At 47.2% G+C, this 25,165-nt stretch overlaps 1 protein-coding gene across 2 annotated transcripts in view; it reads right to left on the reverse strand.

The window, feature by feature from the left end:
• Positions 1-848: 848 nt before the first annotated feature.
• LOC135389918 (uncharacterized) overlaps positions 849-25,165 on the reverse strand; it is a 67,684-nt gene continuing 43,367 nt past the window's right edge. Inside the window, exons 1-3 of one of the 2 annotated variants that reach the window (XM_064619968.1) lie at positions 4,345-4,433; positions 1,995-2,372; positions 849-1,938 (exon numbers count right to left, since the gene is read on the reverse strand). In XM_064619968.1, coding sequence (XP_064476038.1) covers positions 1,396-1,938; positions 1,995-2,372; positions 4,345-4,356 — 933 coding nt within the window. In that variant the 5' untranslated portion in view covers positions 4,357-4,433 and the 3' untranslated portion in view covers positions 849-1,395. Of the gene's footprint in view, positions 1,939-1,994; positions 2,373-4,344; positions 4,434-25,165 lie in introns of those variants that run through there. The other variant, XM_064619967.1, reaches the window with a different exon arrangement.

A 25,165-nucleotide genomic window follows, 5' to 3' on the forward strand; every position in this document is an offset into this window, starting at 1 on the left:
TAGCAATCCACCTCAGCGCTCGCCCCCTTATGCCGAGGGAGTAGAGGCCATGCAGAACATGAGGGTGACTTGCAGTGTCATACGCCCTTTTGATGTCAAGGAACACAGCTGCAGTCATCGTCCACCCAATCGCTCCTGTTCAACTGTTGATACTAGGTCCAGTACGCAATCCATTGTACACCTTCCTCTTCGGAACCCCGCCATCTCTTTAGGCAGACGATTGCGAGATTCCAAATACCACTCAATCCGAGATAAGATAATACGTTCCATAATCTTGCACAAGCAACTTCTCAAGCTTATTGGGCGAAACGAGTCTATTTGACTTGGCGCTTTCCCCGGCTTCAGAATAGGTATTGCTCGCGATACCTTCCAGCCCTCAGGGATAGTTCCCTTTTGCCATTGGTCATTCATCAACCGAAGCAATACATTCCGAGCCACTTGGCCAAGATGCATTATCATTTGGTACGATACACCATCCGGGCCCGGGGACGACCGGCGATTGCACGCTTGAATGGCTGTTTCCAGCTCCTGAGGGGTGAAGTCAAGATCCATCGCAGTATCTTCAGCATTGTGGTTTAAGTCGACAGCGCAAAGTGCCTCTTGCGTTGACACCTGGTACCCAGAAGTTAGGGACGCTGTCGATGGTTTTAGGAGTAACGCGCAAAATTCTTCTCCCGTATATTTGTAATATTTTCCAGGACGAAAGCCGCACTGTAATAGGCTTCTGGCAGGTCCTGGCTGATATCAATGGTCCTTTCGTAATAAAACTCCTTGTCCTCTAGAAAGACTGGAGAGACGGCTTCACCACTCCAGGTCAGGTCAGATATAAAAGACACGACAACATAACGTAAACATAAATATTTTTTATTGCACGGTCTCTGTCACGCTTTGAGTTAGAATGGTATTCAAAAGCTCAAGCACACACAGTTTTAAAAAAAAGAACATCAAAATCACACATGCCTCTCAACCCGCAAGAGGGCGCCAGGCCTTGTTTTCGAGCTAAACAGAAACAACAGTCTCGACAAACCGAGTAACCCCAACCGGTCTGGCACCTCCAAAGAAGAACGATCCCCAACATACACCCGCGACATGACTCACAAACATCTCAGGAATGCGAAACAATGTACAAGAATGAGCATGCAGTCGTGCAGAAAGACTCAAGCGCAAAAACAGCGGCAGTGGCCAACACTGGAAGACTCAAACGAAAATGAATCACGTGACATCGTGCATTCACCAATAACGCAGATACTATACAAGAGACCATGGGTCCTTTTAAGACAGAATCCTCATACGCTTCACATTCATCGCGTTACGTAGCCGCCATTAAAAGCTACACGTTCGTTAAAACCAGAAAGAAGTCCATCAAGCCTAAGCGTACTAGGAGAACACTAGTGCTTAGTACTTCCACGGGCCGGAACCACCGGCTCCACCGGCACCACCACCACCGTAGCGGGTTGGAGGTGGGCCATAGCTTCCGCCGCCGTAACCACCCTTGCCGCCGCCGAAACCGCCTTTAGCTCCTCCAGCGCCGCCGCCATATCCACCTGCTCCGCCACCATATCCACCTGCTCCACCAGCTCCACCAGCTCCACCGTGGTGAGCTCCACCTCCGAAGCCACCAGCTCCGCCGTGGTGACCTCCACCTCCGTAACCACCCTTGCTGGCGAACTGCTGAACGACTCCGGCCGGAGGAGGCTCGACGTGGAACTCAGCGTCAGCTGGGCTAGCGGGTCCGACGCCGGGTTCGTTGGTCTTAACGACAGCCCGGAATCCGTTTTGATCGGCGATGTAGCTGACCTGACGGTAAACGCCGTTGGTGTCAGTGTAACCGTAGCTGCCCTTCACGACTCCAGACTCGTCTCCGCTTTCCTGACGATGCTGGGAGTTACCATACTCGTCCTTGACGTCATAGCCAAAGTTGTATGGCTCGGGACGACCCTGAAAGCAATAGGGGTTAGTGACGTTGCCAGTCGTTCCCACGCAACAGAACTCACGTATCCGGCACCACCGTATCCACCACCGCCTCCTCCGCCGTGATGGCCTCCAGCACCTCCGAACCCGCCACCTCCGTGGTGACCTCCAGCACCGCCGAATCCACCGCCTCCATGGTGACCTCCAGCGCCGGCGTGGCCTCCGGCTCCGCCAAACCCACCAGCACCGCCATGGCCTCCAGCACCGCCAAAGCCACCAGCACCAGCACCGCCGTGGTGGCCTGCTCCGCCACCAGCCCCGCCACCATAACCTCCGCCACCTGCACCACCACCGTGGTGGCCACCTGCCCCGCCACCATAGCCTCCACCACGTCCGCCACCGCGACCACCACCATAACCGCCAGCGACCGCCAAAGCGACGCACAGGCTCAAACAGAGACCCTGTACGTGAGTGAAAATAAAAACATACTTCAATCATTTATCAGCACCCATCAATCCTGCAGCCCGTTTGACGGCAGTCACAACGTGTGAAGTTGAAGCAATCTCTTTTCATTTGTTCTTTCTATGGACGTTCATCACCGGGAACATGACATCATCGTGACACTACCAGAGAGTGCTTACGTCGTACTTCCAGCTCATACATCACTATAAAAGAATACATCATTGTGCATAGTGCAATCGCACGATTGCGGGCGCTTCTAGAAGGTGTACCCACAATTTCTCTCCCTCGATTCGTTACGGGCCTCATTCTGCTTTATTTCCTATATTGCCTCATTGCGTCTTATTTACGCGTTGTCTTTTGATGTTTAGTGCAGCCTGGTTGCCGAATCCTACACTGCGAGACGGAAATATGGCTGTTCGTGCACTTCACATCTGCGTTGGTCAATCAAGCCCTATGGATGTGCAACCCGAATAACTAGGGATGATGAGCTGCCGGAGAAAGTCAGATATCTTAGCACTATCCTAAAATTTTGCATGATAACTCATTTGTGGGTGCCGAACTTACGTACCATTCCTCTTGCAACGACACGACCTCCACATTGGGCCCACGGTGATAACGTACGCTCGTAGGACACAAAGTTAGTAACAGAACCTAGTTGTGTCGTGAGAACCGAATTCCTGTCGCACTTGGTCACGTAAAAATAGCCCTTTGGGAGGAACGAAAGGGACGGAACCTGACGCGCCAACATTCAGCGTAAAACACGGCAAGTCACGATGCTCTGGAGAGGACGGGTCAAAGGAGGGATCGTTCCGGTACTGAAGAGGAGGCGGGAATTGATACATGACGTGCGCTATTATTAGAGGGACGCTTCGTACACTGCTAAGGTCCGTCGTTAACGATCCTGTAACTGCACCGGGTGCTTATCCATGGCCATATTCAGCTTCAGACCTGACACGAAACACGTGACTTATCCGGGACGGGAAATCTGCATGGAGTGCACGAAGCAGTACTCATTTGTAATGGGAGCTGCAATACGAGATGGCTTATGAATGCGCTTATACCTTTCTGACAGTAAAGGAGAGTTGATTGCGTGGAGGACGAGACAAGCACTCGTCGCTTGGTATGTGGAATTGTTATACCTAACCTAATCCGTCCAATGGCACTTCTTGACGTTTTTGTCTCGAGCTGTCATCCATTGTTACCGTCCATGTGATGGGAAAGGTGACTACCTCACCAGACCGACAGGCATGCTTATTTAATCGCGCACGTTATCATTGGTGATTTTCAGAAGATCCAGAATACTAGGACATTTGATTTTTGTAATTTCTATGGCACGTTTAACGACTTACGATTGTAAATTCTAAAAATGAATTCTAGCTTTAGGCGCGACGGATTGGTCGGCGTTAACGTTTATGAAGACTAAATGCTTTTTTTCTTTCTTTTTTCATTTCTATTTTCTCGAACTTATCTGATTACAAATACGTCACATCTATACGCTACTCTATCTGAAGCTAAACCCTCGTCTACGCCGATTCCCTCACACCGTCCGGCAGGTGGAGCTAGATACCTCTGTAAGGTAGCATAACTGGACACTCCAAAACGAAACTCAGAAATATAGCGTTCAGTCTAACCTTACTAAACTAACGACCAGCGGCTTACATTGACTGAGCGAAGAGCTAAGAGAGAAAGCTGGTTGCACTCGGGTTCGAACCTAGTCCCCAATTATCGCCGGCCAGATCCTCCACACGGAGCACTGTAGTCGACAGGAACTGTATGGCAGTCCCATGAGGAGGCAGGGCACTTGATCGGCAATCTCTGGGAACCGGGTTCGAACCATAGTGCTGACTTAACAGCCCTTCTCCCAGGGCAGCACCGGTCCAGTTAGATAACTGATCGAAGATCCATCGATAAGGCGACCGAAGGAAGCACCGAAAGGGTAAGTCCGTTGTTATCTTCCGCACTGAACCTTACCTTCGTCAGCATGTTTGCGTCCTAACTCCGGTTGGATACTACGAGAGTCGGAGGAGTAGCACTGCCTTTGATGACTGCTCAGGTGGAAGAAGACACAGGAATTGATGGTTGGTCAGACAAGCGGCCGCCGCTTATATAGCGGGTGACCAGGGATCCTTGTTACACTTTCCCCCCTTGCATTCCTCTCGCAAAAATTTGAACAAAAAGTAGTGGGCAAGCGGGCGAATCATATCGAAATTCAGGACAGCGAAAGTGAAAATAATGGACAGCTGACGGGCGAGAGCGAAACGGGCATCCGGCGGTGAATCTTCGCGCTCTCTCGCCTTCGGAAGAGCAGTTCTCTTTCTTCCGACGGCTGCTTTCTCTCGAGTCGAGAGGGTGAAAGTGGACTTTTCCGCTGATGTGATGCACAGCGTGGGGTATCCCATAGCGATGTTGTGTCCATTGTGCATTGCTTGTCTCGGCGAGTTGTTACAAGCACTAGATTGTTTCTGTCAATTAGTTAAAATTTACTGGGTACCACACAGGACGACATCGTGCGTATACTGTTGGAAAGCAAGATTCCGTACTCTCCATCTACGGTGGCACTGGCTCAGGAAATATCTCCAAGTCTTCTGACACAGCCAGGTGTCAGGCTGTGCCAGTTGTACATAGCCCGTACCTTCCGAGTCATTCATGTTTCAGTTGTTCCATCTTACGGAGCGTATGTGTCTTCCAGGGGGGGCAAAGCTGTCTTCGGTTCTTCTTTGTGATGTCCCCAGTTTCAATCCGTGTCCTGTGCAGCAAAGGATGCACACATAGCACAAACCACTAACGAGGTGTCACTAGCAAAAAAAAAAGAAGAAAAAAGGAAAAAAGAAAGATTATGCCAGTGTCTTTGAAGGTTTGTTCAGCAGCTTCAGGGAGGACGCGGATTGGTTGCATAGCCACACAGCCAGGATTTTCGTTATTTATTTTCTTTTCTAATTTTTAATCATTCTGCAGTAAGAACAAATTGTTTCTTTTCTTTCTTTTCCCGAGAGACTATCTCTATATTTCAAACCAGACCTCGATTGGCAGACCTCCTCCCTGCACTGCGGCTGCCCCGTAACCCTTCGTGCACAATCACCCACTTCATCTTTGCCAAATCAAGACGACTAAATTTCAAATGTCCTTACTTCACATATCCAAACGCCTGTTCTCACGGATGAATCAATTCACGATCATGTGCACCTCCAAAGCTGATACAATTATTTGCGTATGACCTAGAACTACACCGACCCACATTAAGTAACATACCCCACACCCTGTACGACTGACGCTTTCAATTTCTATTCGGATGCTCATAGCTGTCACTTGGAGTTTGGAATTTTGTGACGCAAGGATATCGAGTATCATGCCGTGCCGTACGATGCTATGCAGATAGCTGTCACTTTAGCTGCTTGCCCAAGGCTGCCCGTTCCACCATTTCCCCACCAGGAGGTCCGATTCATTTGACATTCAATTCAAATTGTTCGCGTCTTATTTACCGTCACGTGTCTACCAATCGTCTAAAACAAACAATTTTCCTCCTTCTAGTTCCCTCACAGAGCGGCAATTATCGAGCAGACGACGCGACCCTCGGCTTTCTTGGCAGACGACGACCGCTCTCTGACCCATTCATTTGAACGCAACGCCTGTAACATCTGCAACAAAAGGCCGCCATTGTTCGTCGTCTGACATGTTTGCCGTAACGCAGAAGACACGAATAGCTTCGCGAGAACGGCCAACCGTGAGCGTCAAAGAAAAGCTTAATGTCTTCGAATAACGCCGGCAGCCGACACATGTAATACTGCTGACGTGCTTGATGGTTGCCAAAGGTGAGTAATGTAACACAGCCCGACACAGGTTTTAATAAAGTGTCAAGGGTGAGCACGGGTAACTGTTATGCAATGTGTTTGGTAGGAACAGTAGATGGATTTGTGATTCGGGTATACTAGAAGAAAAAAAAAAGTCTCCTGAGCAACATACATGCATGTGGCAAATAAAATAGAGGCAAGTAAGTAGTTGACTGGAAATTATGTTAATGTACTTACTTTAGTCCTCAGCACCGCCAGTGCAGTATACACAATAAATGTTAATTATTACACAATCGTTCCTGTACAAAGCAATCTGTATTGAAACACTACCCAGAACAGGGAATAGCCAAATTATTTTTTCTCACGCGAAGATGAACCACATTACAGGATGTACTCATTTGGGGTTGAGAACAATGACCACGACTGTTGCGAAATTTAGAAGAACTACAATATGTTAAATGGCCATTTGATCTCGAGTAAAAAAGAAACCAGATGTACATCACTTGACAACGAAATGACGATAAAAGCCTCAAGCAAGCGATACGAAAGTTGTCAAGACTGATTGCCAGGTCCAGATTTCGTGGAAGGCTCATTTCTAAACGAGTAAACATATCCAAGTGTGGCTGGTTGCTTTCGAGTTCTGCAAGCAAATAGACAATACAATACTTCCACGTCTTGGTCGCCAATACAACGTAACGTTTCCCCAGTGCAAACTCATTCGAAACTTATGCTATTCAGAGTTATTCATAGCCCCACCAGAATCGTGCAGTTAGCTTTTGAACTAAACCCAAGTGTGTCCGCAAAACACACACACACGTTTCGGAAATAGTACATAGGAATGTGTGTTAATACGCGCAATAAATGTAACGTAATAAATTTTTATTCGTTTAATTCAATCAATCATCATGCTTCACGAACTTTGTGCCGCAAGATCTAGCGAAACGACCGCTCCCGCAGCGTCTTGACACTGAATCAGCAACCGGAAAACCTCTCCGCACACACAACTGAGTCTACTTGAAAAGACAATCGTCCAACAAAAGATCCTGACCAACATTCATCACAACAAAGCCCAGATGGTCTCTACATTTGAACCTTCGCACCCAACCATTGTTGGTCAACCAGGTTTTGCTTTTCACTACCATACGGTTCAGGGGTGCCGTCCACAATCGCCAAGTGCCAATCCCACAGACAAGAGGAACGCCAATCGAGTCAACTGAAGCGTCTGCCCTCCTGCCATTAAACGCCAATTAACCCAATAAAGAAGAGTACTTCTTCCGTGTGAGTTCGTGCGTCTGTCTGTTCCTGACTGTCTGCAGATTCATCCATCTTGCACGCGAAGACTCTGTATGTCTCGTCACGGAACTTCATGCTAAATAAATAGCCATCAGAAGCCGAAGCAGGTAGCCCGGGAAGACGCTCATTTCCACGCGGAAATGCCTCTGCACTTTTTGCTGACCGCTCTCATCCAGAGGAGCAGACATACTGTCTCTATAGTACGTTGCCTTTCCTGAGCGATTCGTGATTGGAGCCTCTTTAGCATAAGGAGCTACTCCTCGCAGTCGCGTCAGGTGATGTTTGGACAGCGCATCCCGCTGTATACTTGAGTATACGTACGGATGGTACGGGGAGGAACCAATCAAAGGAAACCAATCGATCAGGCGGGAATATAGACAGGAAGCTTCAAACGTTACTGGTTAGCTCGTTGCGTTTACGCGTTTGGAGACCCTGTTTAAAACAGCTTCGTGGGTGTTGATCGAGCAGAAGGGGTTCACGATAACGCCTTATTCCTTTGGAATGAATGACGTCACCTTGGTGATCTTTAATTTGACAACTTCCTTTACCGTTTGCGTAGGATGCGTATACGAACTACTGAGACGCCCTCTTGCGTGGAATTTTTGTTGTGACTGGTGCGATGATGCCTCTGCGTCAAAGATATGTTGTAGTGTGACGGTATCTTGCTACGACTCGCTTTATCGTGCTCGAGCCCTATACCGTGCTAGCTCCTTATTAAAGCGACAGCTTATTTATAGGGCCGACCCAACGTCAAACAGCCGTGTAGGTTCGTCCGTAACAGCCGTGGAGAGACAAGGGGGATAAGAGAAGGAAGAAGTTACAATGCTACCGAAATGAGTGGGGACACTTATTTTCGCATCCAATCAATCAATCAATCAATCAGAATCGGATGAAGCCCCCCCCCACCCCACCCCCACCTATAAAGCTACAGCACTTAAACTCGTTCGGTAAAATGCCCCCATACGCAGCCAATTTATTATGGAAATTTTATTTTGGCAGTGATTGACTTCATCGGTGCCTTTTTCATCGCACAAACGGCGTCGCATGCAGGAAGCGAATAGTAACAAAATGTTCTGTCATTCTGTGTCCATCGAAGTAAGTGCTTCAAAATTCTCTCTAAACATATCCGCGAGCAACACAGTTATAGGAAATCCCGAGGGCGGGGACAAGTCTCTTAACCTGTGCCCTCCGCGAGACGGTGATCTGCTATACCTTTAACAACATCAGCCTCGTTCTAGACTACAATCACAGCAAGGTCGAACCTTCTACGACTCATATATAACAAGCGCGTCCACAACTCGGGTGACACTTCAGACACGAGTCCTTCGTTTAAGTAGGATCACTCTGAATTGCAAATACTCTGAAGAGCCCTCAGGGAAGAGACACGCCTTCACAAGTTTATCCTACGAGTGACACAGCAGCATATAGAACATATCAGACTGAGATGCACAGGTGAGACAGAGCACAGCTGTCACGAGGGCAAGGACAGAGTCCGGAATGAAAACAGTGCAGGACTGCATGAGATACCGAGTAAATTGGAGTATGGCCCAATCCGTGACTGACAAATTGTGGACGGAAGTTTCGACGCCCATAAAAGGCCAACTTAAACCGATAATGAATTCAATCCGAAATGTGACAGCAAGGACAAAACAGCCGAAGCACAGGGGTTCCCTAACCAGTTGCCCTTCCTTTTCTGAATAACGCGTCCTGTAGTAGCCAGTCGCGAGTGGCTCGGGACTAACATCTCAATTTATTTATTTTACGAATCAATCAATCAATCAATATATCGGTCTCCAGACAATGGCGTGAAGAACGGATGCAGTGCATTCTGAACAGGTCCCTATAGTCACATCTCACTGTAAACCTCAACATCCACGTGAGCATAATAACTGTTACTGCTCATGATCGGTGGTAAAACCGTTTCAGAGAAAGCCTTTGCTCTTTCTGTGCATCGTTTTGTAGCATACTTGGCCTCAATAATACATTTTTTATCCTTTTTACTGCAGTAACATAATACCGATGCTAACCCTCACGCAGCCGATGCGATGCACTCATACTTCGGGTCCTGAAGTAGCCAGTCCCGAGTGGCTCGGGACTAATATCTCCATTTTTTCTTTTACAAATCACTTAATCGGAGGAATAAGCTATCATGTCCCGCAAGAACCACCGATAATTTACGCTGGCAAGATGCGTCCATCTCTCAGTATTCTGCTGTTGGGAATATGTTTTCAAGCGCTGACCTCACAAATGATATCGCCTAGGACGTGCGTCCAGGATAAGATCATGATTTTACCAGAAGCGACCGCTAGGGGGTAGTTACAGAAATGGCGTGTGCAGGGCACCAACGCGTGTAAAAGCACTACATATCGTTGATTTTATGGAGCGCGCGATTAGACACTAACACCACCTGCCTCCGAAATGCCTGGCAACCACCTAATGTCACTCCATTGGTTACACTTCACACGATTATGTCCACGATATGATCGCCAAAGCCGGTCAGTCTACCAGTGTGGTTCGCGTGCTGGCTATGTCACGTCGAGTACACTCTAAAAACAGAGCTTCACCGCATAGCACGCTGCGCGCCAACCATTGCCACGAATGATAGCGTTATCGCTTCCGATTCTAGGAGAGAAGGGGGCGTACGCCTTTTTGTGGCAATTTAGGTACATGGTAATTGCCTCAAAAAGGCATACGCCTCCTTCACTCCCCATGCGCCCATGCGCTTTAAAAGTTACCCATGCGCCTTTAAAGTAAACACGTGCAAATAATTATTTTCAGCCCAAAGCGAATACGTAACGAATAGATGCAGCCAAAGCGAAGTACGAAGCGAAAAGTTACGAGCCAGAATCGAAGCCGAAGCGAATATAGTTTGTATATAACCGGTCCGAGTACACCCGCAGTGCATATGCGGATATAAACAAGCGCACGCCGCATGTACACGCGACATATTCGTACAAACCAGAATAGGAAGTAACCTTCACAGGAATAGCCAGTCCCCAGTAGTTTGCGACTAACATCCCCATTTTTTGTTTTAGCAATCAATCAATCAGAATAGGAAGTAGCGCTCACTCAGATTTATGCCCTATCTTGTGCCATCTTTGGCCTTACCTGTGAAGCTACTATTCGAAATATTCGCTATGGAAGAAACATCGATTCCATTCGAAATTCGAAAAGAGAATTCAGTATTCGATTCAGAAACCGAATCGAATATGCATTTAGTCGGTGCGGTATTCGAAAATTTCGAATATTCGCGCATGCCTACATCAAACCATAAGTCTCTCTCACCGTCCTACAGTTGGCAAATTCAGGGAACCGAACAGTGCAACGAGGGTAGCCCAGTTGGACGCAGAAGCGCGCATAACCTTCGCGGAAAAATTGCGTCGTCGTAGTACATGCCCGTGAGTAATGCGATTAGGCCTCATGAACGTTCCTGGGATGCTTCAACCGCTGATGCGCGTGCTCACGGGCATAACTGGCGGGAAATCCTGTCCGACCTCCCCAATACTTCCGCGTACGTCCCCTTGTTCCGACGGGACATGCGTATGACAAGGGATGCGCAAAGATGAACGACGGCGGGCTGCGCAACGCTATATTTCGACCTGGTAGATGCCGCGGTTGTCACGCAGATAGCAACGAGGTGTGGAAGGGGAGTTTGGTGTATATACGTTCAGGCTAGTAAGCGTGTATTCATGCTGAAGAGGAAGCACAGCTAGAAGACGCGGTGAAGCAGCTAAAGCTGGAAGGCATATGCTGAAGGCAAGTATGCGGTGGGCAAGAAAGCAGCGTCTATGTAAGGTGGAGACGATGGTGGTGGTGATGTGAGAAATAAGAAAAAAAAAGGCGGTGAGGCGAGGTGGAGGCTGTTTGTTTGTCTTTCGCGTGTTGCGTTTCTGTTTGGGTGTCGCAGTCGACACAAAACGTCACACAGATATGTCAACCACATCTGCCACCATTTATCAATTTGTCACATATGTCAATCACATTTGCATGACTGCCGTCATGCAATTGCATGCCTTGCCTTGCTTTACTGCAACTCACGCATGTTTGGAAATTTTGAGATTCAGTATTGTCCATAGTTCTGGAAGTGATTATTCTCCTCATTGTCTGAATAGCAAGGCCAGGATGCCACTGTCAATACAATAACAGTATCTACATATCTTCCAGGAATGTCGTGAAACGAAGTTTACTTTTTCGCGTTCGTGCCGGTGTAGGTAGCGTACAGACAGCAGGCACCTGTACCTCGGAGTTGGCGACGAAATGAAACAAAAATGAAATGAAATCAAAGGACGAAGACAGCTCGTAAGCCTCAAAACGCAGAGCTGCGTATGCCTCGATTAAGGAATGGTAGATGACGAAAACGTATCACCAGTGGGATGGAACCTACACTTTCGGATTCCAGGTCACTTTTAGTAACTAACAGCTCAAACTAGAAACGGAGGTTGCAGGGTCGAATCCCACTGCTGCTGTCTATTTCTGCCATTCTTTCATGGAAGCACCTGTACCGCGCGGTGACCTGCATGCACACGAGTGCGGATACGAGCGCGATACTCGTCCATAACACTTGTATACCGTCGCCAACATGAGACATCTTTTTCTTTTTTAATTCCGTGTTAGCGTGACAGACGTGGACAGATGGAGAGAGGACAGCAGGAAGGAGTGGGGGACAGGGGGATTAGTATGCGTGCTGGGCTGACTTTAGGGGGGAACTGTGCCGACATTCGTCTGGAAAGTCTTCAGAAAACCCAGGGAAAACCTCAGACAGCACAGCCGGCGACAGGATTCGAACCCGTGTCATCTCCCAGCCTCGGCGTTGAATGAGACATCTTTGACGAGAGACATCATGCGTTCTGTAGTGAGGCATCACTCAAGGACGTAGACATATTGTTGTTTGCTGCTGGTGATGAGGTGTTGAGATTTTACGACACAATAGCAAGCGAGGCCATAGTATAATTATGTAATTTCACGCGTATTAGCCGCGGCTTATGCGTGATTTTTTTTTCTCACGGGCGCTCTGCGGCTTATCCACCGGTGCGGCTTATCTGATGACTATTTTTTCTTGGTATTTTCCCCGTACACCGGTTTTAACGAAAGGGCCGACAGTGTCTCTGGAACAGCACTGCCCTGCCGAAGCACGAACAGTGCGTAACAGGGACGGGTCCACATTCGAATAGACTGATCTTCCTGGTGCATTCCCCCAAGCAGCTTTAACGAAAGCGGTGACAGTGATTCACGTCTTCTGGAAGACCACTGACCCATCAATCCACGAAAAGCTCCCAACGAGGGCACAATCCGACCTTGATAGAACTCTAGAGCTGACCTCCTTAGCTGTACACTATGCCGACCCTGTAGTATGGACCACAAGGTTTATGGCCTTCCCTATGGTCTCCTTTGTCTCACAAATCAGTCGTCTCGTATTGCCCGCGGCTTATCTGCGAGTGCGGCTTATCTGCCAGAAAATTTTCAAAACGTTCGTAAAAACGCGTCCTGCGGCTTATCTGCGATGCGGCTTATACACGTGAAATTACGGTACCTTGCGACGCGGAGAAGCCGCCAATTATCGAATCGAATTATCCAATAAAAGAAGGTAATTATCTGTCCTAGTACATGACTGGACATCAGCTATTGGAATTCGCGAAAATGTCCTCCTGCGACAGCACCCCCTCCCTTCATCAGACGTTCCAGCCTCTCAGAAAGAGGGAGTTTAACTGTGAAGTCAACCTGCCACCACGCTTACGCGGATGGCTGCCGTCCAATCTTTTACGGTGCAAATGTTATACAGCTGAGTAACTCTTCCTCCATTCATTTGCCTCTTTATATGCGAGAGGACAGCTTTGAGAAGAGACGCTCATGAATCTTTTTTTAAGATTCTCATGAGCTTTGCATGCAGGACGACGCGTCGTCGCAGAGGCTGCACGACCTTGTGGGTGCCGTACGCGTCGGCATTCGGAACGTACGCTGTTTTGCATTAGTTTGTGGAAAAGTGGCTGGTCTTGCTATACTGCATGCGTACAACGAAATGCCAGATAGCTAGTGAAGTAGCTGTCCTTGTCTCTATTTATGTATAGTTTTCTGTGTTTATTTCTTTTGTTCTTTTTGGGAACAGCAAGCCTCTTGTATATGGCTAACATTTCTCGTGTTTTTTTTTGTTTGTTTTTTTGTACCATCAGATCTATCTCCCAGATAGCTGCAGCCACATTTGCGTTTCAACTCCCAGTTCCAGTTTAGTACGTGACGCATCAAAGGGGAACCTAAGACATGGCCGAAGAGAAGGAGGGTCACGTGACCTAACCACATGCCCTGTGACAGCAAAATTAGAAGCATCCCCCCTCCTTCGGGCTACCACAATAATTGCGTTATGAAAATGGCTTACGTGACCAGAATTTAGGACCACTACCTGAGGAAAGCCGCATCGGCCCGCTAGCACGTTATGTGTTTAAAAAAAAAGCCGGCTTCACGCTTCTGGAGCGCATGATGGGTGCTTATATAGCTACTTGTACACCGGAATAGTGTACACCGGAAAAACGGAGGCGCGTGGTGCCTGTCCCACTTTTATAATGCCCTTGGATAAGACATTTTGTTTGCCTTACAGTGTTATACAATTATCTGGGTTTTGACGACATGGCAGCTGTGGCCACTGCGGCTACACACAAACGTGCCGCCGTTATCAAGAGAGCAGGAGATAACGTGGAATCTATTATGTTTATACCCTTCGGGGCGTACCAATAACCTGTTGGCGGGCTAGGGCATCGTGGACATAAGAGGCACAGGTCAAGCATAGTGGTAAGCACTGCGTAACTTGAACTAACACGGGGTTGTTACGTGAGGCACAGCTAACAGTACTGAACACCCACCCATAAAAGACCGTTAACAAGTATATGTCAAAGGTCACGTCTAAAAAAAAGGAGTCTCGTTTTCTGATGAGTAACAATCTCCTGTACTGTCGTTCAGTTCATAACAGATTTCACAGTGCACTACAGCAGACAGATCTTATTTCAAGATAGAACATTCTGAAAACACAGGTCTCAATTAACTGTTGAACAACGCCGAATGTCAGTATCATAATGTGACTGAAGAGTATATGAGCATCCGAAATGATTCTGATGAAATATCGTCAGGTATTAATTTTCGCATTGATTTTAATAAAGAGAGTTAATAAGATGCAGCACGTATAGCTCATACGGTTATAGAACTCTGCGCTGTACAATTTGCATAATCGCTAACCACTCGAACTAAATCCTCGTCTCTTCTTGCTCCAATTCCCTTCGCTTTTCCACATAGCCCATATTGTACAGCCATCTCCATCAGATAACCTCTTGCACCCCGTCCACGATCCTTCCCGTGCGTTGAAAACGGTCCCGCCCATAAGTTGGACCGACGAGCATGCCTAATCGGACCCGGTCTGCCATCCACATTTTCACACCCATGCATTCGTTATTGTAATTAGAACATCCTTCATTCGGAACTTTGTCTTCCGTCTTCGCGAAACAACGAGATCGCTGCTCTCCTTTTGCGTGTAGTTGGTATTTGACCGATGATGACACGCGAGATCTTAACCTCGTATGCGCGTTTGTTCAACAACCAGATCCTGAGTGGTACTTCACTCGGAATCCGTGTACGCAAGACAGACCGAGATGATGCGCGAGTGAAGAGCGGTCTGGGTCACATTGCTCTGGCAGTCGTTTGTTGCTCTCTTGTTAGTGAACTCGCATTTGCATAATAGTCGTGTTGAAAGCATGTCCCGGTTTGTATCGAACACACGAGAGCATGCTTCTGAGTAATGGCGCTACGTTTCGTCAAAGGGAAGAGCAGTTCATTTGTAAATGCCGGATGCGTGAGTGAGACCAGTGCTGGAGACTAACGAATGTCTTCGCTGAGCTCGTGCAGCGAGCATTACCGGACAGTCATGATTATTCTATTTGGTCATTTTTATGTATGCGCCTCATAGGAAACAAGTGCCCAGCAGCGGAGAGAGCTAGCACATGGGATATTGTGCGGTACGGTTAGGTTTTCCAGTTTACTACATGGTACTCCTCTTCTTTTCGGGGAAGCAATGTTGAGGTCGAAAATGTTGGCTCTATGCATTAGCACTTGATATAGAGAACGCAAAGAAGTTCAGGGCTGCAGCCGAAAGTGCCTGGCATTGTTTCCCATGAGACGTCCAAGCGCAATAACAGAAAAGTCGCTTGTATACTCCAATTTGGTACGACGGCCTATTTGAAGTGTTCGCTCCAGTGATTATCGGTGTATAATTAAGGATATTTAGTAGTAGTTAAAGGGTAGTAAGTAGTAGTAGTAGTAGTTAAGGATAGATAGTAAGTAGGATAATTCATGTAATTGATAACGTGGCTTCCGAAGTATAAGTATACCGCTCCCAATCGACGGTTAGCTTCTGAGTCGTTTACGCTACTATTGGTTCTGTTATGCACGATCACTTCACGATGACGTTGTCAGCAGTCTACGAACACCATTATTGGAGTGTGTTAGTAGACTGTTGATAGCATAGCTTCCGAAGTACTGTGTCTACCGTCAGTCTATCAGTCAACCGATAAGATTGCAGACATAAGATAAGAGGATAAGACTTGCACAGTGTCACCGGTTCCGGTATGTACGCTAACTTCACGGTCACGTTAGCTGCGGTCCTTTCTATTTTCAGAAAAATTTAACATCACGTAATATAACATATCCTACTTGAGTGCAGCATTGGTTATTGTGGAGCATTGTATTTGGTTAAAAATCAGCTCCACCTACGCAATACAATCGGTGAGAGCGGAGGGGGGATCAATTTATTTTGACAGGGAAAGTCAGTCTGCCGCAGTACTTGCTCAAAGTAATGTCAACAATCGGCCAATAGTTGAAAGAGGAGACTCGTCGTGCACGGCGCTACGGTCGGCTCGTTGTCCCAAGCATGAAGCCTATATGCTGCGACCACGTTAAAAGCTGAAATGCAAACTCAGAATAATCATTGAAGTAGAACAGATGGTATTGAAGAAAGATCCGTTGACGTCCTGCTCCACTGACCGTTACCTTTTACAAATTTGTTCAGCTGACTGATAGGGGGGTGCTCATGTGGAACGCTTTCGTTGAGGCATAGCTTTGTGTTACCGTGGTAGTTGTCCCTGATCGCCGTAATGATTTAAACCGTTAAATTCTTGTGGTTCACAAATGACGTCTACAGATTGATGTACTCGATTTTACGAGTCCTCTTATTATAGGTTCACCGCAGGCATCCTTGTGCGAGTCTGAAGGCCGTAGTCATTGCTTTACTTTCAGCGCATACTGACCTCACCCGCTTGATTTTCAGTCAAGGCAAGACGGAACAGTTCGGCCTTGTGTGGGTTCTAACTTCTCGACGCAGTTGGCGCGCTGTCTCCGAAAATAATAATAATAATAATTGGGGGTTTACGTCGCGAGACAACCGAGATCATGAGCGACGCCCGGTCTGTGGATTGCTTTTGCACACCTGACGGTTCTTTAACGTGCGATGAGAGCTCATCACACGGCACCCCGTATTTAACGTCCCTCGCGGAAGACGGCGTGTCTAAGCAACTTGTACCCTGCCACCAAGTTTCTGGCGTCCTCGGCCGGGTTCGAACCCGCGATCTCGGGATGTCTCCGAAAATAAATGACAACGATGAACAACAACAATAAATGAAGAAGTGATGATGACATGGGAAGAGTAATGTAATGCTATTGAATTTTGGCCAAGTAGTGGGTAATGGCATTGCTCATTACCTGGGTTGAAAGGTGACGTGTCGTCTAACGCCGCAGCAGTTACGAGCTGTGGCCAGTACAGGCAAAAGTCCTCAAACTGTTTCTTTTTTTATTTCTTTTTTTTTTCAGCCCCCTTTGTCACTGACCAGGTCGTCAAGAATGAGAAGGACAGACCATCGGGTACTCCGCACACCAGGAGAAGGTTTAAGACCACACCACGGGGAGTATCGCACCAGGGACTTCTTCGATAATGTGATACCACATTAATGCCAATAGTTTCTGAAGTTTTTTTTTTGTGTTAGCGCCGCGAAGCAGCTGTGGCTGTGAGCGGCGTACAGATGTGGACAGATGGAGAGAGAACAGCAGGAAGAACAGGGGGGTTAGTATGCGTCCTGGACCGACTTCAGGGGGAATAATGCATTACTAAGCAAGAAAAAGTAGTGAGTAACGCAATGCATTACAACATAAAAGCAATTTTCCCGCTTCAACGTCACACACGTACCATGCAGTGTGAAGCTGCGGTGGACTACAGAATGTAAGGCGATGAAGAGACCTTTGGGACCTGCAGTGGTGGGTCTGACAGACAGAACGAAGAAGGCGGTCCGCTGACGTTGAAGGATGGGCCTTTCGTTGCCTGTAAGCGATTAATTGCAGAAGCGCGCATTCATCATCCCCATGCGTCGCTATCGCCCACTATCGCGAAGGTCGGCTCTCCCTCCACGGATGATGAATTGCGTGCGAATCACGACGATATCAGAACACTTTGATCACTTTCTCATGCGCAATGCTCCTCCACCGAGTTGTTGCTCGAATTTCTTATCGGTTTGTATCGGTTCCTGGAGACGGATGCGTTTAATTCCTCCGAGTAACCATTGTTTCGTTTTCCAACAAGCGGAAGACACGAAATGGAAAGTATATTTCTAGGTTAACTGGGCAAGGATTGTGTTCGCAAAGGAGGTATGATTATCCGTGAAGGGAAGTTTTAAACTGCAGTTCAGTATAGCTTTGGCCTGAGCATGCCGAAATATATTGGAAATTGGGTAGTTCACATGGATCGGGGAGGTAGGGGTTGGAATTCCGTAAGAGGGTGAGGCGAAGACAGCCGTGTCTGCTTGCTCTTTAGCAGGTATTTAGAGTCCTCGAAAGTGGTGTTCGGTGGGGGACGGGGGGGGGGGGGGACCCTCATGGGCTGCGCACTAAGAGTAAGTGCTCAAAGTTATGGATATATTTATTCGATGGTCCGTTAGTAACAAAATTACGAAGCGTTGAAGGATCACCAAGAGGTTTGCCATAGACCCTGTCGTCCCAGCCAGATCATCATAAAGAAGTTCAAGGTTTCCAAACGCATCCCACCTGATCCTTGACACCCTATATGCAACCTCTCATATAGGTGGACAGCGCAGTAATTATTCGCCGAGCAAAATCCACACATACGTTTACGCTATCCTCCCATATGAGGGCCCCCTTCAGGAAGGGCGCTCCACTCAAGCAAGATGTAACGTGTACAAGTAGCCATCGGGAACAATGCTATGCATGACCTCTAACCTGCAGATTATTAGGGCGGGCAAATGGACTACCATTCCTTCATTAATTAGGTCACTTAAGCGAGCAAATTGCTTTCGAATCTACCCTGCCACGACATTGCATAGCCATGCTGGTGCCACTGGAGCAACGTCCATTTCGACGCGGTCATCTGTAAGGTAACAATGTTCTGCCATTGACTTAGAGATGAATGACACAGCGTTGAGATGTGTTTAGATGTGCTCCTCGTTTATCATCAGCTTGTTTCGTTCTGCCTTGAACGGAAACGTCGTCCAAAGCGGAGATATATCTTATCCTGGGGCAGAACGCACTGGGAATTGGGTTCGTGAACTGAGCAGCCTGGTGAATCAATCACATCTCAATATTTCAGCGATATGAGGAAAATATTATAGCCGTGTACACGTAAATCGAACACATGATGTTCGTTAGGCTATACCAGCGCCGTGGGCCACGAAGGGTCAGAGAGAAAGGGCTTGTTCAGGCACCTTTCTTGTTGCACTTAGGTATGCTTCCCCTCGAGCTATATGAGGCTTGTGTTGGAGTAGCAGAAATAGCCCTTTTTGCCTTGTGTATCTGTACACGAATATCCTTTTTAGCTGCAGCAAGAGGCATGAGTTTCTCCATGTTTTTATTATTATCACTATTATTATTATTGATATGATCTGGGTTTCTCAATAGATATAAGTTGAGAAATCGTTCCGTGTTTCCGGCTATTCTCATCCAGCCTGCACATCTACCGCTACCCAATCTCACACACAGATTCACAGTGGATTCCAAACATTCATCTTCGACTTCTCTGTGGCTATACCGCGGGGATCATGATTTCATCATTTATTGTTGTTCGCTGCAAAAATTACCAAAGATTGGTAATTCGCGTATTGCCACTGCCATAGTGTCCAATGTCATTGCATGCTCATTGCATGCTCAAAAAACCTCAGATAAACTCGCTGAAGATCGTGTTATTGCAGCTGCAGAGCTAGCTGCATCAGCTTCTAACCAGTGAGATAATTTGCCTTTGGACTGCGCATGTCCTTCCGTTGCACAACTTCGCGCGCCGGCCATTGCACTACGTACCCCACGTTTCACTTTAAGATGGAAGACCTTACTTCGGCATCGCTCCATTGGTTACGCGTGGTTTACTTCCGTTTCAACACTATCAGGAAGCTCTAGACTGGCTCACTCGCAATCACGAAATAAACACAAACAACAACCGGCGTCTGCCTCGAGCGTCCATATACTCTTTTTTTAATAACAAGCCGGCTCTTTGCCTGGCTAACCTTTCCCTTTCTTTTTTCTTAATAAACATATCCTTTACACCCCCGCCAAGGAGATGGCACGAGCTCTTCCGCCACCCAAAGCACTATACGAGCTCTTAACACTCCGATCGTGACAACCAATGCTCTATTAACGCGATGCATTCATCGTCTGGAATTAATATTATCGGTGACGAATGACCGCGCATACCCACGCATGCAAAGCTTGCCCTCACGTTGCAGTGCAATAGCGCGTATTGATTTGAAGATCCTGGAGGATAGTGCAGAGGATCTTAGCCGTTCATGGACTCGTGACTTCCTGAACCACCATTCAAATCGACCCAAAAAGGGTTATCAACTATGCGGTAACTCGTTTAATATTTACGTGTTGCAGGTTTGGCGGTGAGGCGTTTGAAATGTCACGTGACGGGGTTAAAGCCTCGATTGTAGACAGTATGCGCGGTACGTTCGAATCAGAGCGGAAAGTCTGATTGGAAGTTTGTGAGGTGCAATCTCTGAACGAGGACTTTCGCAGGCGACAAATGGTGCATGCATGAATGATGTACAGTAGTTTCAAATTACGGAGGCGTAAGTTTTTCCGTAAGTGCATTTTGCAAGACGATTTGCGAGCACGGGACTCGTTTCCTATGTCGTGCTAGCTGATGCGTGGGTGTGCTGAGAGGGTCAAGAGGTGACTGGGACAGCTTCGCAAAGGTGGGTGTTTTCGAGATCTGGATACGTGCTCTTCTAGGTTAACGTAATACGAAGGTTTATATAAAAACTTAATGAAATAATAATAGCAATAATTCCAATATAGCTTAGTGTGCATGCAGTTGTTGGTTGGATAGACGTCGCTTCACGCCCTTTTGCCCTTTAAGGTGAAAACAGAAAGACGTGAGGAAAGACATCAAGCAATACACACCGAATTTTATCTGTTCCAACAAATTGCTGAAGAATTCCAACTCCAGTGCTCTCCACTGTTTGAACTCCAGGCGGAATAGCTAACTCTGACCACTATTTCAATCAGTCTCCTCTGGTTCTACTGGTTGGCATAGTTGAACCAGTAGTGGACCCTCCACTGATGACCTCTGGTTCAACCAGTGGTCACCAGGAGACCTCTGATGACTTCGAGAGCGGTCACCTGAACGTTGGTGAAACCGCACACTCTACCACTTGTTTATTTAATCTAACAGCAACACTTTACCTCGATGACGATGAGCGAGGTGTTCCATCGACATAGGCAGGGCTCCACTGGATTGCTCGCGGTGATTTGGTGAAAATACTCGCATAATGATGAACTTCACAATGAGTGAAGTCCTACGCAGTGTCCAGAAAGGTGAGCATGGCGTGAGCATGGCGAGAGCATGGCGAGAGCATGGCGAGAGCATGGCATCGCGTGCTTTCAGGGTACGGCATTGGCCAGCTGGATTCCACCACAGACCAAGCAAGTTGAGCGTATATAGAGAGCGCGCGAAAGTCTAGATGATTAAAGACACTGTAAATGTAACTACTACGTTCACTCCCTTCTGCTATGGTATAACTTGCCATCTCGAAGTCACTGCTCCCAGTTTGACTTGTAACCTGAAAATTCGCCTTCCAGCATTTTTAGTGTGCCGCGCAAAAGTAAAACCTGTCAATCGAAACATTGTCGTCTTTCATTGCCTGAGTTTTAGTGTAAAAAACCTGTGACCTGTTTTTCATTGCGTTACTCTTACGTGGTGTTTCAAGCACCTTCAGATTTTTTTTTACTCCGTGTTAGCGCCGCGAGGCAACGGTGGCTGTGAGCGGAGTACAGATGTGGATAGGTGAAGAGAGGACAGCAGCAAGGAGGAGGTGGGGGATTAGTATGCGTCCTGGTCCGACTTCAGGGGGAACTGTGCCGACATTACTGTAGGAAGTCTTCGGAAAAAACCAGGGAAAACCTCAGACAGCACAGCCGGTGACAGGATTCGAACCCACCACCTACCCAGTCTTCAGCCCGACCTTGGCTACCACCAACGAGCAGGACGCCTTAAACCACTAAGCCATGCCGCTGGTACCTTTAGCACTAGCGTCCGTCATTCAAAGCCCCCATCAACGTGCCACACACCCTACTACATCACTTTGCACCCCTTCCTTGCTCCTGATACCTGTCTCGCACGGTAGGATTATTCAGGGTATTACGTCGATTGATATGCCTGTGGGAATCGCTAACAATCGAACTTCCCTCGTCGTCGAACGCAACCGTTACAAATCGAGCAGGGCGTGCGGTAACGCTCGTTATGAAATGACAATATGTCGTTCCGCCAACTCCGCCCCCGAAACAATGGTCGTGTCATTCTGCATGCTCACAAGAGTAGACATCTCCATTACAGTCCCGCAATTGCAACATAAACATAGCCGTTGTGTTTACGAGCTGAAGAAATCGGACCTCGTTGGTGAATCGTCGTTAAGGATAAAGGATGTCCAACCCCACAGTTAAGCGGGCTTGTTATGCAGAGGATGTGTCCAAGGTTCCCCTGATCGAATTCATTGTCCAAGGTTGATGGTTTTTTCTTACTCGTTAGAAAGATTGCTCTGTTTGTCTTCGAAATGAAAGATCGATTATATGAAGTGCGTGGTGTGAGAATGCTTCCACAGTGAAGGTTACGTCGAAGACAAATGCGTTCTGCGTCCTTTGCGACATTTGGATTGCAACGTCTTGAAACATATTAAGTGGCGCAAACGAGATCCGGCGTAACACGCCACAGCCATTATGATTACTGTTTCAGAAACCAAAAGACCCTACATCATGCATCTGCTGGAATCAATGATTGCCACGCGGAAAGCAGAACCAAAGAATAGGGGGCTGATATTTGCATTTCTACTCTGCTACGAATAATTACCAGCCAGCCCATTAGACGCAACGGAATGGTGCACCATAGCAAATGTTATGCCCTTCGTTATCTAGTCAGCATCTCTCTTAATGCGGTAATAGAGGTAATACCTCGGAGACCATTATAGCCGCGGAGAAAGCACACCTGAAGTGCGCGTTAACCAGAACGCTATTTTGCGTACTTCGGGATGTGTTTTCTCTCTGCATGATGACCGTCGCACAATGTTGTGTGTTCGGTGTGCAGTTTCCCTTTCTTTTATGAATAACGCGTCCTGGAGTAGCCAGTCCCTAGTGGCTCGAGACTAACATCTCCATTTTTTTCTTTTACAAATCAATCAATCAATCAATCTGCAGATGTTGGGACGCGGAAGACAGGGACTGAAGGAACCACACAAACACAAGCGTCACTCGCAACTAATATGTATTGCAGGCAAAAGAATCCTTTTAAAACACAACCGGTAGGCGACACGTGCCGGGTTATAAGCCTCAAACCGTGCTGATAGACGCACGGCAGCCAGTAGATAGTAAGGACGTAATTAGGTACTTAGGAAGGCAAGTTCTTTATCAGAAATGTGTTAGAGATGGTTGACTGACACACTTGCCTTCCCCTGCCAAAAGTATGTGATGCGCTTCTATTATCTCCCGGGTAATTTGAGATCTGGCCCTCCCCAGGACAGTGGTACCCCGAAAATCCGGAACACAACCACATCTAAATACATATTAGTTGCGAGTGACGCTTGTGTTTGTGTGCTTCCTTCAGTCCCTGTCTTCCGCGTCCCAACATCTGCAGTATGCTGTCTCACCAACTAGCCCAACTTGCTGCGCTTGTTCAATCAATCTGTGTTCAAATGTATCAAATCAAAATCAATCAAAATGTATAAAACAGCCTAAAGTGATGCTGACGAAAGCTGAGTGACGAGTGCTGAGAAACTCAGGAACTTGGTATATTGCAAATATTCAAGGTCACTATTCAGTAATCTAACTTCAATACTTTTTCAGTAACTTCTACTCATTTTCCAAGTTACTTTGAAGGTACTTCTCTGTACGTGACACGGAGGTCGAGCTAAACATTATCTTGTAAAAGACGCGGCTGTGCTCTTTGTGCCGTACGTATGCCTGAGATATTCGAGACACCCACGTCCCGCTTGTGAAGGGGTAGCGTGCAGCGCCTCGGGTTTGGGAGCATGCATCAGGCGATGTGTTGTCCTGGAGGGTATGCCGGTAAACTATTGAGACCCCTATCAGGCAGGATAGAAGACCCGAGCCGAAACCCATAGCGAGAGAAGGCACGCAAAATATTAATAACTCTTTGTGAGATTAAAGCAGCGATATGGTGAAAAACGACAGTAAATTTTGTCGTTTCTGTAGAACATGCATTCGCATCTGTTGAGTGCCTGTTCAGTATTGGGTGTAATGTGTTTCAAAAAGACAGGGGCATGCTATAGAACAGTATATATATATAATTTTGAAAAAAAAAAAACATTTGTTCCTGCGAGCTAACAAAGCTTCTTAGTAATTCCATTTCAACTTCACGCTCTTCGTATTTCTTTGATAGCGAATTCCAACAGTGACGTCAAAGTGTCTTGAAAAGTAACGAGTTCTTTTTAAGAATATTTAATTATCTATCATAAATGTTTTTCAAGATTCGGTATTTAGTACTCCACTCAATTACATTCTTCTCTCGGTACTCAGTCACTTGACTCTTTTTATGAGTATCTTGTAGAAGCCCGATTCCCGGAATGGTGTCTTTCGTGATGAATTTTCGGGGTAGCCTTGAACCTCGTCCTGATATTCCGTGAACTGCACTTAAAATCATGTAAGTGCCCTTTTTGATTTTGTGGCCATCTTGACCACTAAAGGCTGCTCATCATTGTGTTTATCGCAATTAACTCCGCAATAGCAAATAGAGCATAATTAATGTATCTCGTTTCCCATTTACGTATCTCCCATATAAGTCACGCTAGCAGACCAGCATCACCGGAGCCCCACGGAAAGCACCAGTCCAGTGCACTCTCCTGATACATTGTAACCCTGCCGATGCACGCGCAAAAAAGACAAGCTCACGCGCTTCCTGTTTGACTGGCAACACCGCGACTTCTTTCCACCTCCGCTCTAGACGAGTCCCATCCATCGTATAGCCGGCTTACATTAACACCTCAGCGGAATCCCTTCAGAGCCCCGCGTGGGGCGTTGTCTCTTCCAGCGGCGACGGTCACAGCAACCGTGTCCCAATGCACCACGCATCCATACCGATCAATCAATCACGCAAAGAGAAACGGGTCTTCCGCTAATGATGGCACCCACGCGTTTTTCTCCCCTCCTCCTCCCGTTTACCCCGCCTGGATTGGAAC

Source organism: Ornithodoros turicata, chromosome 3, assembly GCF_037126465.1.
Source record: "Ornithodoros turicata isolate Travis chromosome 3, ASM3712646v1, whole genome shotgun sequence".
In the NCBI taxonomy this organism is placed as follows: Eukaryota; Metazoa; Arthropoda; class Arachnida; order Ixodida; family Argasidae; genus Ornithodoros; species Ornithodoros turicata.